The sequence below is a fragment of the Mastomys coucha genome, unplaced genomic scaffold (assembly GCF_008632895.1).
Source record: "Mastomys coucha isolate ucsf_1 unplaced genomic scaffold, UCSF_Mcou_1 pScaffold22, whole genome shotgun sequence".
Classification (NCBI taxonomy): Eukaryota; Metazoa; Chordata; class Mammalia; order Rodentia; family Muridae; genus Mastomys; species Mastomys coucha.
The window spans coordinates 159,494,493-159,510,682 of NW_022196905.1; the positions used below are offsets into that span (position 1 = coordinate 159,494,493).

The 16,190-nt window shown below is 40.3% G+C and overlaps 1 protein-coding gene across 6 annotated transcripts in view; it reads right to left on the reverse strand.

Annotated features, from left to right (window-relative positions):
* Csmd1 (CUB and Sushi multiple domains 1) overlaps positions 1 to 16,190 on the reverse strand; it is a 1,620,113-nt gene that overhangs the window by 295,219 nt on the left and 1,308,704 nt on the right. For 5 of the 6 annotated variants that reach the window (XM_031339198.1, XM_031339199.1, XM_031339197.1 and 2 more), the window contains 3 exons: positions 13,357 to 13,545; positions 3,127 to 3,243; positions 591 to 806 (listed from right to left, as the gene is read on the reverse strand). In XM_031339198.1, the coding sequence (XP_031195058.1) occupies positions 591 to 806; positions 3,127 to 3,243; positions 13,357 to 13,545 (522 nt within the window). The remainder of the gene's footprint in view (positions 1 to 590; positions 807 to 3,126; positions 3,244 to 13,356; positions 13,546 to 16,190) is intronic. The other variant, XM_031339200.1, reaches the window with a different exon arrangement.

Genomic DNA, 16,190 nt, shown 5'->3' on the forward strand with positions numbered 1-16,190 from the left:
TATACTACAGTTAAAGAAAAACAGTTAAAAAAATAAAGTTTTCTGACTGTGTTAGGATAAATTGTCACCATGTATAATTCTGACAAAAGAACTAACAGTCTGTCTTCCTCTGTGTGTGAATCTCCACTGGAGGGGTAAAACTCAATGTCAGCTGCCCCTGTACATTGATCCTAGGGATTGGGGTGTGCTCAGAGCTGCTAGAACAATTAAGGAATGGTGAACAAAGAAACCTTTATAGGAAACAGTGTTTTATTTATCAATTTCCAAGGAAGAGAATTCACACATAGTGCAAGAGCGAATGGCATGTCAGTTGTCAGACAGATATGCTAGCCCTCAGCATCATGAGCTCAGCCTCTATACCCTATGGATCAAAATTTTGCTGAGGACAGAGGCCAAGCACACACACACACACACACACACACACACACACACACACACACACACAGAAAGAGAGAGAGAGAGAGAGAGAGAGAGAGAGAGAGAGAGAGAGAGAGAGAGAGAGAGAGAGAGAGAGAGAGAGAGAGAGAGAGAGAGAGAGAATCCAAGGCCACATTATGGCCAAAGAAAGAAATGACAAAGAATCAACGTACCTGCAAATGTAATGTTGAAGCCTTCATAGGAGATGGAGAAGTCAGAGATGAATCTGAGTTGTGCAGTGAAGTTTCCAAACAAACCAGCCTTAATGGTGTGAGGCAGGACTGACCCAGTGAGCCTGGCTACTGGCTCTGAGAAACTCCCATCCTCTGTGATCAGCAAATAGTCATGAGAACTTTCAAGGTGAAAGGTGTGGAAATTCATCTGCACTCCTGAGAGATGAGGGTGGGATAGTCAATTTAACTGCAGCTGAAAAGAATCTCTCCAAGGCATAATTATAGACATCAAAGGTTTGGATCAAAATATCTTAAATCATTAAATATTAAAATTATCTTGTATGACTCTAACTTTGAATTTTCAGAGAAAAATTAGATAAAGGCTGTTCTAATTTCAAGAAGAGTTAAACAAAAACAAATGTTCAAATAGTTGTCAGATCAGTTACTGCCATAGGTTTTGGTGCAGATATAGATATGGATATTGGTACAGAGGGGCTGTATATAGCTACGATACACTCATGGATCTAGGTGGAAATAAAGAAACTAATAAAATGCCAGCATGGGCATGATACTGATGTTCATGTGGACAAGAATGGACACAGATTTATATATGATCTCAGGTGTGTGTACATGCCTATCTGTGGTGATAGGGATGTTAGGTGGGTGTGGTTATTCATATAGACAAAGGTTCAAAGGAATCAGTAGATGCAGGTATGGTTTTATAAGTGCAATAAGTATGTTGATGTTTGACTGTGTTCATCCAAGAGACAAAACACTGAAAACCTTTCTATTTCCACTCCCCATTTTTAGACGTATTAGTTTGGAGATATCATATGCAAGCATACATTGTAGAGGGCAAATTCTCTTGAAATTATATTTTGTAAGCCCTATGATAGCTTCATAAAACTCAGACTCATAATACACTATCTCCAAGTTTCTGTGCTGAAGCAAATAAACTGATGTATAAGTGAATTCCTTTAAAGATATGCAGTTTCTAATTTAAAAACCTTTGTTACTTATAATCTATTTATTTAATTTACTTCAGGACCACATCTTCCTTCCTTGGAAATTTACTATTTATTGATATATATTTGCATCCATGGGTCTCTGTGTAGATATGTGCGTGTGAGTTCATGTACCCTCAGAGGCCAAAGGCATGTGACCTCTCTGGAATTGGAGTTCTAGGTTATTGTGAGCTGACTGACATGGGTTCTTGGATTTGAAGTTGTGTCCTCTACAAGGATATGCTCTCATGCTCTTAACTGTTGAGTTACCTCTACATGTTTTTACTGTATGCTTCTGGAAGTGTATAAAACATATCCAGAAGGGTGCTGTAACATGCAGGTCATTGTAACATCTAGGACAATAGAACACCTAGTGGAGTTAAAATATATGTTGAAAGGCAAAATCTACTGACCAAAGTTTTTTAAAGGCTCTCTAAAAATTTAGTTTTAGATAGAAAAACATCCTCAGGGTACATGTTGACCCCAGCATTTATAATGTATATTTTCTGCACAAAATACAAATTTGCTTCTTTTGCATTTACCATCTGTGTATGGATGGGGGATCCATGGTGCCAAAACACCATTGGATTATGTGAAGACCTGACAATTATCTTAAAGACAATGCCAAGCAGAGTCAGAATAGAAGCACAGATGTTTCTCAGACATATTATAGAAGTTTAAAAATTCTTCTTATATTGAATCAATAGTCACATTTTACTTAATCAAAACTCATTTTCCTTATCATTACATCTAATTTCCAAGTTTATATTCACATATATACAGCTAGGTTACTGAATGGAGAAAATAACAAAAATGACTTCTGCTTAACTCTCCAATGATATGAAGATCTTATTTTCTTTTAATCTTATCAAACAATAAAAGCTAAGGGCTTAGAAACCATGAAAATTCATTCATTGTCCTGACCTTTACCTACTGCTTGCTCTAGTCTGTGCTCCCCATCTTTACTGCTTCTTCTGAACTGTGCTCCCATCCTTACTGCTTCCTCTAGTCTGTGCTCCCATCCTTACTGCTTCTTCTGGACTGTGCTCCCCATCCTTACTGCTTCTTCTGGACTGTGCTCCCATCCTTACTGCTTGCTCTAGTCTGTGCTCCCATCCTTACTGCTTGCTCTAGTCTGTGCTCCCATCCTTACTGCTTGCTCTAGTCTGTGCTCCCATCCTTACTGCCTCTTCTGGACTGTGCTCCCCATCCTTACTGCTTCCTCTAGTCTGTGCTCCCATCCTTACTGCTTCCTCTAGTCTGTGCTCCCATCCTTACTGCTTGCTCTAGTCTGTGCTCCCCATCCTTACTGCCTCTTCTGGACTGTGCTCCCCATCCTTACTGCTTCCTCTAGTCTGTGTTCCCATCCTTACTGCTTCTTCTGGACTGTGCTCCCCATCCTTACTGCTTTCTCTAGTCTGTGCTCCCATCCTTACTGCTTCTTCTGGACTGTGCTCCCATCCTTACTGCTTGCTCTAGTCTGTGCTCTGCACTGTGCATTGTTTGTGTTAAGACCCTGCCCTTGGTCTTACCTTTGCCATGAGAGACTTCGATGGTCCATGTACAGTTCAGAGAGTTTGGATAAAAGTCTGGAAATCCTGGGGAAAGGACAGTCCCACTCCTTCCATGGATGTAGCCTCCACACAGGGCTGAAATAGCAGAAAACATGAGCAGTCCACAGTGATTGCTGGGGTGGAGTGCTTCTACATGGACAGTGAATTTTCATAAGCACCAACAGAGGATAAGGTTGATACCTAGACATTGCTTGGCTTGCAGTTGTGAGATGCCAGTTTATAAGCAGGTGTCTCTATCACAGCATAGCCACCGAACCTAACTCAGTGTAGAGCAAGGCAGAGAATGACAAAATCTGTCAATACACCTGGACAACTGGGGATACATTTAAGCTGTCATTCCTGTCTTTCAGGGTGGGACTTCTTAGCACTCCATTAGTGAATTCAAAATTCTTGCAACACAATATGCCATATTCAAACTAACTCAAATATTTTAAGAACCATAAAGTTATTTATAAAACTTTGAACAAGAAAGTACTAGTTGATAACAGCAAAACAGGAGCTTTGACAGACATAAAAATCATGGCACACATGAAGCCACAGCAGTTGTGATTGCATGAACATGACCAGGACAAGATCAGTCATAATCAGGAAGGGATTATGATGTCCCACTCCTAGATGAGGAGCTATTGGTAAATGATGAACACTGTGGAAAAAAGGTCAATCTTCTTCCAGAATGCGGCCCCTGAGAGGCCAACCATGCTCCGATGAATGGCTCATAGCCATGCACATATAGCAGCACTAAGTGGATTTGGTATTTTTCAAAATATAAAACACATGAAGTTTAAGAGGGAAAAGTAGAAAGAGGACAGAGAATGAATTGGACAGAAGAAAATGGATTTGATGAAAACACATGTATAAGCAAAAAAGGTTTAAAAAAAAAGTATATTACATGTATGTATGAAGTTGTGACATAATTTTGGAAGAGAAAAAAAACTCACTTCCTTCCTCTTCCCGTTTGCTTTTCAGATTGAAACACACCTGGACACCTACATCCACACACCGTAGAAGCTATGATACTTGATTTTAGACAAATATTCATAGACAGATATGGAGCTTCCGTCCTTGATAGACAGTTATGGCACATACATGCTTGAGTGTAATGCTTAATGACAAAGTTGAAGTCAATGGAATTATTATCCCTTAACACGTTCATTGCTTCTTTCTTCTGGGAACAATCAAAATACTCTGTGCTGGTAGTTTTGAAACATTCAATTGACTCATGCCAATAACAGTCACCCTGCACTGCAGTACAGCTATTCCTCTACCATGATGCTCATTCAGCAGCTTTTGGCTCTGTTTGTTCTGTGAGCAATTTTATGAGAGTAATCTCTTTGGTTTTCAGTGCTGACAAAGATGTGGTGAAAAATCTGATACACTATGTGTGATGGCTAGTTTTTGTCAACTTGACGTACTCTAAAATCAAATGGGAAGAGAATCTCAATGGGGATCATTTAGGTCAGGTTGATCTATGGATAGTCTGGGAAATTATTCTTTTTTTTTTAATTGATGGGTTATTTTATTTATTTACACTTCAAATGTTGTCCCCCTTTCTGGTCTTTCCTCTGCAACCCCTTACTCCATCCCTCTCCCTTTCACCTCTAAGAGGGTGCTCCCCCACCCACCTACCCATTCCTGTTTTACCCCTCTAACGTACTCCTATGCTGGGCTCTGCCAGCATCTGGTTGAGACAGATGCAGATACAGCCAAACATCACAGAGACCAGGGACCTCAATGGAAAAATTAGGGGAAGGAATGAAGGAGCTAAAGGGGATCACAATTCCATAGGAAGAACAATAATATCAACTAATACGACTCCTGCCCCCAAGCTCCCAGAGACTAAACCACCAACCAAAGAGTATACGTGGAGGGAACCTATGGCTCCAGATACATATGTAGCAGAGGACTGCCTTATCTGGAATTATTCTTAATTTGGCTAATAGAGTAGAGAAAGCTGCTGGATAGTAACCATGCATGCATCCAATTCTCCTTGCTCTAGACTATACATTTGACCACTTGCTTCAAGTTCCTGGCACTGTATGGTCTCTGCTGTCACCCTGAAGTAGAAGCTGCAATCAACTCCTTTCTTTCATCATTAGCTTTCTGTCTAGATACTTATCACAGCCAACAGAAATAACACCAGGACACAGTTCTAGGAAAATAAACTAGTTCAGTTCATATGGAAGGCTGCATAAAGAAGCTCCATAAAAAGAGCTGAATAATATCCACATGACCCAGTCATCCAGAGTTGGGAAGGAAATCAGTGCATAAAAGAGGCCCTCTTAATCTCCCACACTGACTGTAGAAATTGTCCTGATAGCCAGCATACAGAAACAACCTCAGATAGATGCAAAAATAAAGACAGCATGCTATCTACACATACTGGGAGGTCATTTGGCCTGAAGAGAAGAGGGTGCTGTTACATGCAACAGCCAGGATGAGCCTGGGAAAGTCATAGCTGGAAGTCAGCAAGGCACAGAGAGAAAAGCTTGCAGTTTATCACAAGAGGAGACTCTGGGAACTGTCACCCCTGTGTTAGAGTTCAAACAATAGCCCCATCCACCTGCTAGCTCAGGGCTGCCTATGAGGCTCCTGTCCTTTGGTCTTTTATATTGCCCTATAATGTATATTGACATCTTGTTTTCAGATGTGCATAATTACTAAATTGTAAATGAGACTTCTTTTTTTCCTTTTATTGGATATTTTCTTTATTTACATTTCAAATGTTATCCCCTTTCCAGGTCTCCCCTCTGGAAGGCCCCTATCCCAACCTTCCCCCCTGCCTCTATGAGGGTGCTCCCCCACCTACCCACCCACCAACCCACCCACTCCTGCCTTCTCACACTAGCATTTACCTATACTGTGGCATCGAGCCCCCACAGGACCAAGGGCTGCTCCTCCCACTGATGTCCAGCAAGGCCATCCTCTGCCACATACACAGTCGGAGCCATGAGACTTCTTTGGGTCCCATTACTACATGGAATTTTTTCATAATAAATTTTCCTTTCTTTGTCTCTATTTTATAAATAATTTTATCTTTCTTTGCCTCTATTTTTCTGTCCCTCTTTCCATTTCTTTCTCTCTCTCTTCCTCTCTCTCTCTCTGTCTCTCTCTCTCTCTGTCTCTCTCTGTCTCTGTGTATATGTGTCTGTGTGTGTATAGACTACCTACTAATTCTGTTCCTGTACAGCTCTGGGTAATACATCCAGTCACTGCTTTGAGACATTGTAATACTGAGCAGTTCATACTGCTCTGTGTTCTCTTTCAATGTCTGAAACTGTAACAGTTCCAGGTTCCCTGTGTGCTTGAGAAAGAGGTGAGCCACAAGGGAGGACTACCTGCACCACATTGCAAACCTTCACACTGGGTCTGCATGGCTATTTAGGGATATCTGTACTGTTTGGGAGAAGTGCATAGCCTGAGCTTGAGCTCATTCTTCCTTTATCAAACTAGGTAGATTGTCTAGTTTGAAACATCTCCTTTGAACTAGAACGAACCATCATTCCATAAATCATTTCTAGAACAACTTCTTCTCAATACGCTAATTACAAATTGTTTTATGAACATCACTTTTATAGTTAACACTTGCATGATTATTAGACAACTTATGAAACATGCCTGTTACTTTCTCCTGCTCTCTGGTCAATATTTGAAGGGGATATAACATATCACAACACATAATGTTAAGATGAATAGCCACATGAAAAACAATCCAACATAAACTTTTGGAGATCATTTCTACAGTACTTTAATAGGTTCTTATTAGATTTTCCCATCTCAATATTCCATTGGCTCTATGTTTCACTATGAAAGAAAGAACATCAAACATAGATTTTGAAGTCAACTTTGTCAACAAAGAATTACTGAGAACCTGCTGGTGGACACTGTCCTCCACATCAAGGGAGATAACATTAAGACAAATGAGACAAAAACACTACCATCATGGAATGATGTCACATGGCAAAGTAAGGACCAGATGGAAGAAAACAGATGCCTGTTCATGGGGAGCCAAGCAAAGGGGAAGGATAGCTGAGTCCAAGGACTCATATGGGTTGTCAGAGCAGCTAGGAGAAAGGACCCCAAAAAGCTTGATCTGCAAGGCCCTGTGTGATATCTGAATGATAGCAGAGGTGGTGAGAATGTAGAAAGGAAAAAGGACCCTCAACCAATACAGGTTTGTATGCAGAAGAGACATGCATGACACAAAAGGAAGGTGAGAAGAAAGTACATGGAGCAGTCTGTTGTTATTTAAAAGGATTCCTATGCTTCATAGGCCATCATAGAAGGCTGGCATTTTTCAGAGGCAAATCAAGGGACACAGAGGTCCCTGCCTGTGGATCACATAGGCTATGCTGTGCTTAACTAGGTCACAAAGCTGCTCTGTAAGACACAGGTGGAATTAGCAGGCATATGGCCAGATGTTATGGTCTGCCGGAGAGAGAGGGGCAGCAAATACAACTGTAGAGCTATTGTAACACAGGACTGGCATAGCAGAAGGGAAACTACAAACTGGAAGCCTATGGATAACACAGGAAGGGGATTCGGTTATGTGAGCAGGGGAAAGCAGGAGTCAACTTCGGAACTCTGAAGTGTGATGGTATTGAGCACCCATGCAAAGGGCTGAAGTTGGAATGGAGCGGACGATCAGCTTCCTGTGGGAAACGTTGATGAAAAAACAGGACCACATAGTGATAGAAAGCCAGTACGGTGGATGCGAACAAACAGAAAACAGCACCTAGGTATTTTCCATGTGGACAGCTCAGTGGAGATGGAAGCTGAGTGTGCAGGAGAGAGTAGGGGGAAAGAGAGGCCTAAGGTCCTGATTGGAGAAGGTGTATATAGTTAATTTTTATCAATTATGGGACAGGCATAAATCAGCACAATGAATTCTCAGGTTTTATGAAGGACTTTATTGTAAGGAATAGTATTTTATGTAACACTGAGATGCTGTATATCCAATGTTTCAGAAACTAGATACTCTAAAGCCTGCCCATTCTCTTTAGCTCATTATAAAAAGGAGTTCATATCCAACTACACTGGATAATCACAAAATCCGCAGTTCATTATGGGTGGCTAATGTTTGTATGCAAATACGCATGTGTGTGGAAGCCAGAGGTCATGCCTCAGTGCCATTGCTTAGGGAATGGAGATGGAGTTCCTCACTGGGCCTAGAGTACAGTTATTCCATCAGCCAGTCATCCAGTAAGCATCAGAGGTCTGCAGGCCTCTGCCTCTCTGCTGTTCTTCAGTGACTTCACATCCTACTATGAAGGCCAAGTGTGCTAATCTGCCACAGGGTATTTCCATTTGGAGGAACTTTGCAGGTGAGGTGGATGTCTCTGTCAATCTTGATCCCCTGAAGGATACACAGGACTTTCTGAGCCTCCCATTATCAATGTTCTAAATAAAAATACCTGCACAAAGCCCACACGCTTAAGGAAAGGGGAATTTTATATTCTGAGAATGGAATAAAATTCTTAGCTAATTCTAAAGAGAGAAGAGAATAAGATAAAACCTAGACTTTCCCTGCAGAATCCCTACAGGATTCGACTGTTCATAAATGGCCATGTCTCTGTCCCCTTGGCAGTGCCACCAATTTAGTCACATAGAATTTGAATTACATGAACCTATTTATTCATGCACTGTAGAGCCTTTTTGGGGTAGTTATAAAAGCTACAGTAAAAAAAAAAAATCTTACTTCTAATTTCCTTGAGGCTGCTATTCTGTGAGTTTGACATTTGTATTTCTAATATCTACCTGCCATTCAGGACACAGACAGGTTTTATCCAAAAGACCCCTGGAAAGATGATTAAAATATGCTGAAAATAAAAAAGGATATGAGAGTGGGGTGAGATGGGGAGGTTGACATATTTCCCCAAGTGTACTGAGGGAAGCTCCCACCAGTGATCGGTTGGTGTTGACCTCTATTTAGGTCTCAGTCTACCTGGCAAATCATTGACCAAGGGCTTAACCATTGTCTTACTAACACTTTTCATGGTCTCAAGCATACAACGTAAATACTCAAAGAAGTCTTTGACTTCCTCAAAATTATAATTTAGTAGTAAAAGCTAAAATCAAATAAAAAATATAGGTAACAAAGTGAGAATTATTCTACAAGTGAATAATATCAAGCAGTCTTCACATCTCAAAGGCAGCCCAGATGTTTAGTCTACAAAATGTTGTTGAGATGGCAAAAATAAGGCAAGCTGATGTCCCTAACAAAGGTGGATCCATGGGGGTCACTCCTCTGGCATTTCCCAGTGGTATGTGGTCTGATGTCATTATTTTGACCTGTTCTTACCAGCATGAGTGTAATGCACATCTTCCTGCAAAACTCACAGATTCCCCCTCCCCCAATGGATGTTATCTTTATTGTTTTCCATCATCACCTCCTTTCTCCACCTATGTCATCTTCAAGATCATGCCAAGAGCTGTCTAATATTACATTGAAGATTGTAGATTCAATGTTCATTTTTTGGATCCAGAACATGGGACTTAACATGTTCAGGACTAAGTATCTACCTTCTCTGAGGATGGTAGGAGTTGACATGAGGGGACTGTACTTCAGGCCAGAGTCCTTTTTCATGAGACAAAGTTACAAGAGAGGAAAGAGTGAGGTTTCATAAATTATGTTCTCTCCATGTTAGCTATCCTGTATACCCACAGGAGCTGAAGATCCTTAAATCCATATATTCTCTTCCTTAAGTTATTTCCCTCTGTGTACTCCATGAGCATGCTTTGTGTCTTCACTCTGTCCTATACCCCCAGTGTCATGCCTTATATGTGGCACTTCTGCAGATGCCCAGTTCAGCTTTCCTTTGTGTGTGATGCTACAGAAGGACTTCAGGGTCTTATATGTCCAAGACATGTGCTCTACTACCAGGCTATTTAGCTTACCCTGCTCTTCATGTCTTAGCTGGTATATTTTGGTCTTTTGATCTAACTGAATTCTGAAGTCTTGTACTAGTGTCTTCTTTGAAAAAATTCTACATGAAACACAAATTCTTGTGCTTCCTTTTTTTCTTCCTTTTCTCCTTTTCAGTAATTTAGTAGATTTGTGTGTGTGTGTGTGTATGTGTGTGTTACTAAGTAAGCAAAACTGTATTTCAGTTTCTCTCCATTGCAAGATGACTCAATGCCTTTCTATGGTTAACAGAAGTCACTGACTATGTCTCCTTATTTTCTTATTTATTTATATTGAACTTATATTCCCAAAAGAAATATTGGACAGATTCCCTGCACTTTAAGGCAATGTTCAATTAGGAGTTCCCACATTTAGAAGGCAAGAACTTCCAAGACACATCCACAATTATTTCGACTATCAAAGATGGCCTTTGGCTGTGGGATGCTGAGGTATTTGCCCTTTGTTCTGACCATGCCCAGAGACTAGTGTTAAACATTTTGAACTGTGTTTCATACCTCCAATCTCAGGAAATAGTGTTCACTCTGATCCCCATATTCTCCTATTCTTTCTCTCTTATTTATTTTGCTTTGAATCAAATTATTTTTCCAGGATCAAGTTTCTTCAGGAAGATAGAGTTTGAAAGATACCTCGCAGGACTCTCAAGACTGCACATTGTAAGTAGTATTTATTAATCTTTCATTCCATATTCCTAGTCATTTTTCTTTCTTCACTTGGTTCTATGTGTAAATTGAAAGCTATGAAAAATGTTGTACTGATGTTACCTGTTAGAAGGCAATGAACATAATTGTTTTGCAATAAAGGTTTGCAGAAAGAATATGGGCTGGAGAAATGGCTCTGTGGTTAAGAGCACTGACTGCTCTTCCAGAGGACATGCGTTCAAATCCCAGCAACCACATGGTGGCTCACAGCCATCTGTAATGAGATCTGATGCCCTCTTCTGGTATGTCTGAAGACAGCTACAGTGTACTTATATGTAATAAATAAATAAATCTTTTAAAAAAAAAGAATAAACAGTTGGCAAAAATATTTAATAGCAACATTTCTAAAATGATTGGTGCATTTTTCCTTTACCAAATTGAAGGGAGATAATTCTTTCAATGCTCAATTTATTCCTTTAAAATTGTAGTGTGCTAACAATAGTATTAAAAAGTAACAAATGTAATACTAAGAGAAGAGAAAGAAAAGGTTTATTTTCTTCAGGTGAGATAAAATATTATAATTAATTCTAATTTATTTTCCCTTGCTGAGACTGAATTTTTAGAGGTTACATTTCCTATTGATGTATGGTTTATTACAATAAAAAAAAAATCTGTGAGATTTAAGAGATTGTGTGAGATTAGAAAGGGCAAGGAGATTCTCAGAGCTCAGTGTAAACAGCCATGACTAAATAAAACTCTCATTCTAAACTCTAAACTCTCTTGAAATGTGAAGATTTTTTTAATAACCTTTCATTGTAGGCTTTTTAGTCCTGGAAAGGTGTTACAATGTGGCATAACAAATCACATTAGGGATCCCCTTGGATGGATCAGATTTCAAATTTGCATAGATTAGCCTTGGAAGACAAAAGACAAAATGTTTAAGTTTAATGCACTTTTATTTTCTCTAGAAAATCCCATTTATAACTGTCCTCTCATAACACCTCAGCCAATTCCTGATCATAAGGCCATTCTAGCAGAGCTGAGCCCCACTCCATTTCTAAGTCATTTCCAGACTATGCATTCATTTTACACAGCACTGGTGATTGTTGAGGAGAATCCACCTCAGAATGTCAACTTTAAATGGGTCAAGCAAAGCCTTTCACTTGGAAGCATCATTTCAATGCCCAGCCAGGTGCTTTGACCATTTGGTGACAATGTGCTGACTGTCCAGTGGTGGACAAGGACACATCAGTCATCATACAGTCCCAAATTTCACTATTCAATTCCTCATAGCCACAACAGAAAAGTTTGCAACCTAAACAAAATGGCCCAGTACCCTGGAGGCTGATCCTGTCTGCATTAGCAATGTGGGAGCATGTTAAGTTTCTCCAACAAAACAAGCAACAAAATAAACACAGTGACCTTAGGGGTAAATAACAATATAATTGCAATGTACAGCATCAAAGAATACTGTCTCAGCTGCTTTCTGCCAATAATGAACAATGTGTGATCTTCCTGAAGATCATGAAGAAGGTCATCATGTCCTAGTTGCCCATCCTTTGTGCCCTCTTACTAGGTAGTCCCACAGGCGTGCAAGCAACCCCCTTCCCGGTTCTGTCTAGAGTCCAGAATTCTCACTGATTCTATGTATTTGCCTGCAAAGGCCTTCATCTACCCTGAGTGTTCCACTTCTTATCTGCATACACCATGCACTGGTTAAGCCAGTACTCTGGTGACAAGGTCAAGGATTACCAGTCATCGACAGTAAAGAAAATACAACCTTCCCAAGAGCCTGCTACTTGTACCTATTATTTTGAGAGAACCTAGGTGCTTATTACATATATAACATTTTAAAAGGAGTACCTATAGTTTGGAAAAAGGAAAGGAAGTTGAAATTACACGTGTATATAACTCATATTTAAGTATTTATTTTCTATATACCTATATGCTTTTCTAAAGAAATAATGTTACAACAGGGCATATTCATGGGTAAAGAGATCCAAGTAATCACAAATAAAGCATTTACCTAACTTTAGTGTAAAATTGAGAGAAATAGTGATATACAGTAATCAATAATCTATTTCCGGGAGTGGATAAGAACAGAAGGAAAGATAAATGATGACACACAATCTGAAAGACTATCTGGCGGTCCACGGTTTCAGGTGAGGTATTCTGGGAAAGGTCAGAGGTCAGTGGGACAATGTATGTTAACTTTGAGGAAACTCTTCATGTGGACCTGGATCAGCTGAGTCAGAAGAGAAAGAAGTTTGACCATCTGGAGTGTTTAAATAGAGCACAAAGTCTTTCAGGCCTTCTATAAATAAGCATTTATAAAAACACATGCATAAGTGAGTTCTCTCAGTCTCAATGTTTGTCAGTAGTGTTGCACAGCAGACCACATTTTTTCAATGTTAATAAAGACTTATTCCTATTAATAGAACAATACTGGTGAGCAACCTTCAAATGTGCTGTGCTTTAAGAGTACAGTTTCTAAAGGGAACACATTCTCTGGTCACATTGTATCATGTCAGGTGCGGTGCTCAGTGTCTCTCATATTCACATGTTCTTGTGATTCTACATGTGTTTGTGGTGCACTAGCTTAGCTCTGCCTGCCTGGCCTTCACCTACCATCACAGCTGGGCAAGGCATGGTTCCACTGATGGTTCTTCTCACAGATGAGGGGTTCATCATCACTGAGTGTGTACCCAGGGTCACAGCTGAAGGTCACTGTAGATCTGATACCAAAGTTACTGCCATGCCGATGGCCATTTACAGGGATGCCCGGGTCCAGGCAGGAGTCGGATTCAAGAGTCACACCTGCATGTGCGAGAGTACACAAGACTTAAAGGCCTTTCTGCATAATTGAAAAAAAAATGTGCTATAACATAATCTCTAATATATACCTAGATATTCACAGGCCCAGGGAATTATCTAAGCAAACTCTTCATTGCTGAATTGATCGTTTAATATCCAATAGTCATTCATGTGAAAAGCAATGTCTCCACCAACTTGACCTTGTTTTTCAAATGAAAGACAGTCATGTGTTCCTCTCTAGGTCCTAGAAAAATGGTACAACCTTGAGTAATTCATTAAAGACTTTGAATTTTACCTTTGTTTCCCAGAAAATCAATGGACTGCTAACGGAGCACCAAGCTAGGTCTTACTGCTTCTCTTCTCTCCTTGCTTTTATTGTTTGCATTCCAGTTAGGTTTTGGCAGCTTCACGGCCGTGCTTCTATACTTAGACACACACAGGCAAGCACACATAGGAAATGCACTTTACAGCTGCATGAGAGTGGGTCTTCTAAAACTAGATTGTACAGTTTTAACTGTAAAATATAAGTCTAAAATCTACAGTTTTAAAATCTCCATGTCATCTGCCACTCGCCTAGGCCACTAGATAAGCTTGTATATAAAAGGAAGTAGGTCACCTCATTATAAGGCTTTCCATCCTGCTTTATATTTGTCTTTTCTAGAATAATCTAGTCAAGAACATGAGAATCAGAGAAGGGAAAGTCATTGCAATGTTTGTGTAGTTAGAGAAGTGAAAACTCCCTTACAGTTTTCCCTTCCCACAAAAAGCTCAGCCGTGGACTGTGGTCATAGAATGATCTGGATTTCAGACTTCCATGGCCCTAATGTTGACCTCCTGGATCCTGGGTCTGATGGATTGGAGTTTAGTGGTGCTAGGCGACTAGTAGAGATAGGTTTTCCTTTCTGAGATCAAACAAGTGACTCATATAATCCAGAGTAACTGTTTAGACCATAATAATGTGTTTCTAATAGTACAGAAGACTGTGATCCAAAAAGTGGTAGAACTGGCAGGCCGCAGAGAGGCTAGCTGCTGAAAGACAGTGTGTGAGCACTGGGCCTTTCCCAAGGCTCAGTAGTACTCTGATATCCTTGGTGGATATTTCTTGTGAGTCATGACCATCCTGGTTATCCTCTATGGGTGTTTCATGAACATAAGGATCATTCTGGTTGCCTACAGTGGGAATCTGAGGGCCAAGAAAATTCTGGTTAAATACCCTGGGTATTTCATCAGGACTATTCTGTTATACATAGTACTTTTCTAGAATCAGGACCATTCTGCCTACCCCTGTGGTCTCTTAATTGCTCTATCAGTGCTGTCCAGCCAACAGGCACACAAGTTGAGAAGGAGCTTAGACACCTCTTCAGTGATTCCTTCAGCAATGCCTGTAGACTCTACCTCCTGGAGAACCTCTTCAGACCTACATATTCTCTAATGGAGTATGCCTATCATACTCGGATCTCTTCTGGGCTCACCCTATGTGCATTCCCTGTCACAGGATGGATGGAGTGTTCTCATTCTGAGAGAGCTCTTGGAATTAACAATTGAGCAAACGAATAAGCCCAGGGCAGTCTGGGAAATTTGTGAACTTAGAGGTTTTTAGAATCTAGAATTCATAGTCTCTGACCCTAGCCTCCCTGGATAAAACCCAGTATGGATTTTCAGTCACATTTTCAAAGTAGGTGGCGGCTGAACAATGATAGGACAAAAAGAAAATTAAAAAGTATTGCATTATTTTTAACAATACTTATTTTCCTTAAATGGTCATTCTAAGTCTTTAAAAACAAAGGGCCAAGGTTTCCATAGATACAAAGCACAGCATCACCCACTACCCTATGTCAAGTTATGTGAACAGGACCATCAATGGTGAGCACCAGTTTGTAGAAGTCTTACCCTTGTCTTTATTCCTTTCCTCCCCTTTCCCCTCTCCTCCCCCTCTCTTTTTTTCTTTCTCCTTCCTACCCTTCCTCTCCTCTCCTCTTTTCTTGTTTTCTCCCCTTCCCTTCCCTCCTCTCCTCTTTTCTTCTCCACTCTCCTCCCCTACCCTCTATTGTACTCTCCCCTCCCCTCCTCTCTTCTCTCCCCTTCTGTCATCTCTGTCTTCTTCTCCTTTCTTCCTACTCATTCCATTCTCTCTTTTCTGTTCTCTTCTGTTCTGTTCTGTTCTGTTCTCTCCTCTCCTCTCCTATCCTCTCCTCTCCTCTCTACTTCTCTTCACATCTCTTCTCTTTTCTTCTTTTCCCTTCATCCCAATCTTTCCCATCCCTTCCTTTTCCTTCATCTTCTCACTTTTCTCTTTCTCCTTTCCTCACCCTCTCCTCTCCTCTTCCCACTGCCCTTCCTCCTTCTGCCCTCTCCACTCTCTGTTTGCCAACTCTTCTCTCACCACTCGCAATCTACCTCCTCCATTTTCTATGGAAACATTTTTGACACTCATAACTTAAACAACATGTTCCCACATTGCTAATGCATAAGTGACCATGGGCTGATGAGGGCATTTGTTTTATGAGGAATATTAACAATAAAATTCAAGATTTATAATGAAGCCCTATTTCCATACAAAATTTGCTTAAAATGTAGGACTTTTTTTTTTTAATTTTAGGTATTTTCTTTATTTACATGCGAATTTCTCCATTCCCAGTTTCCCCTCC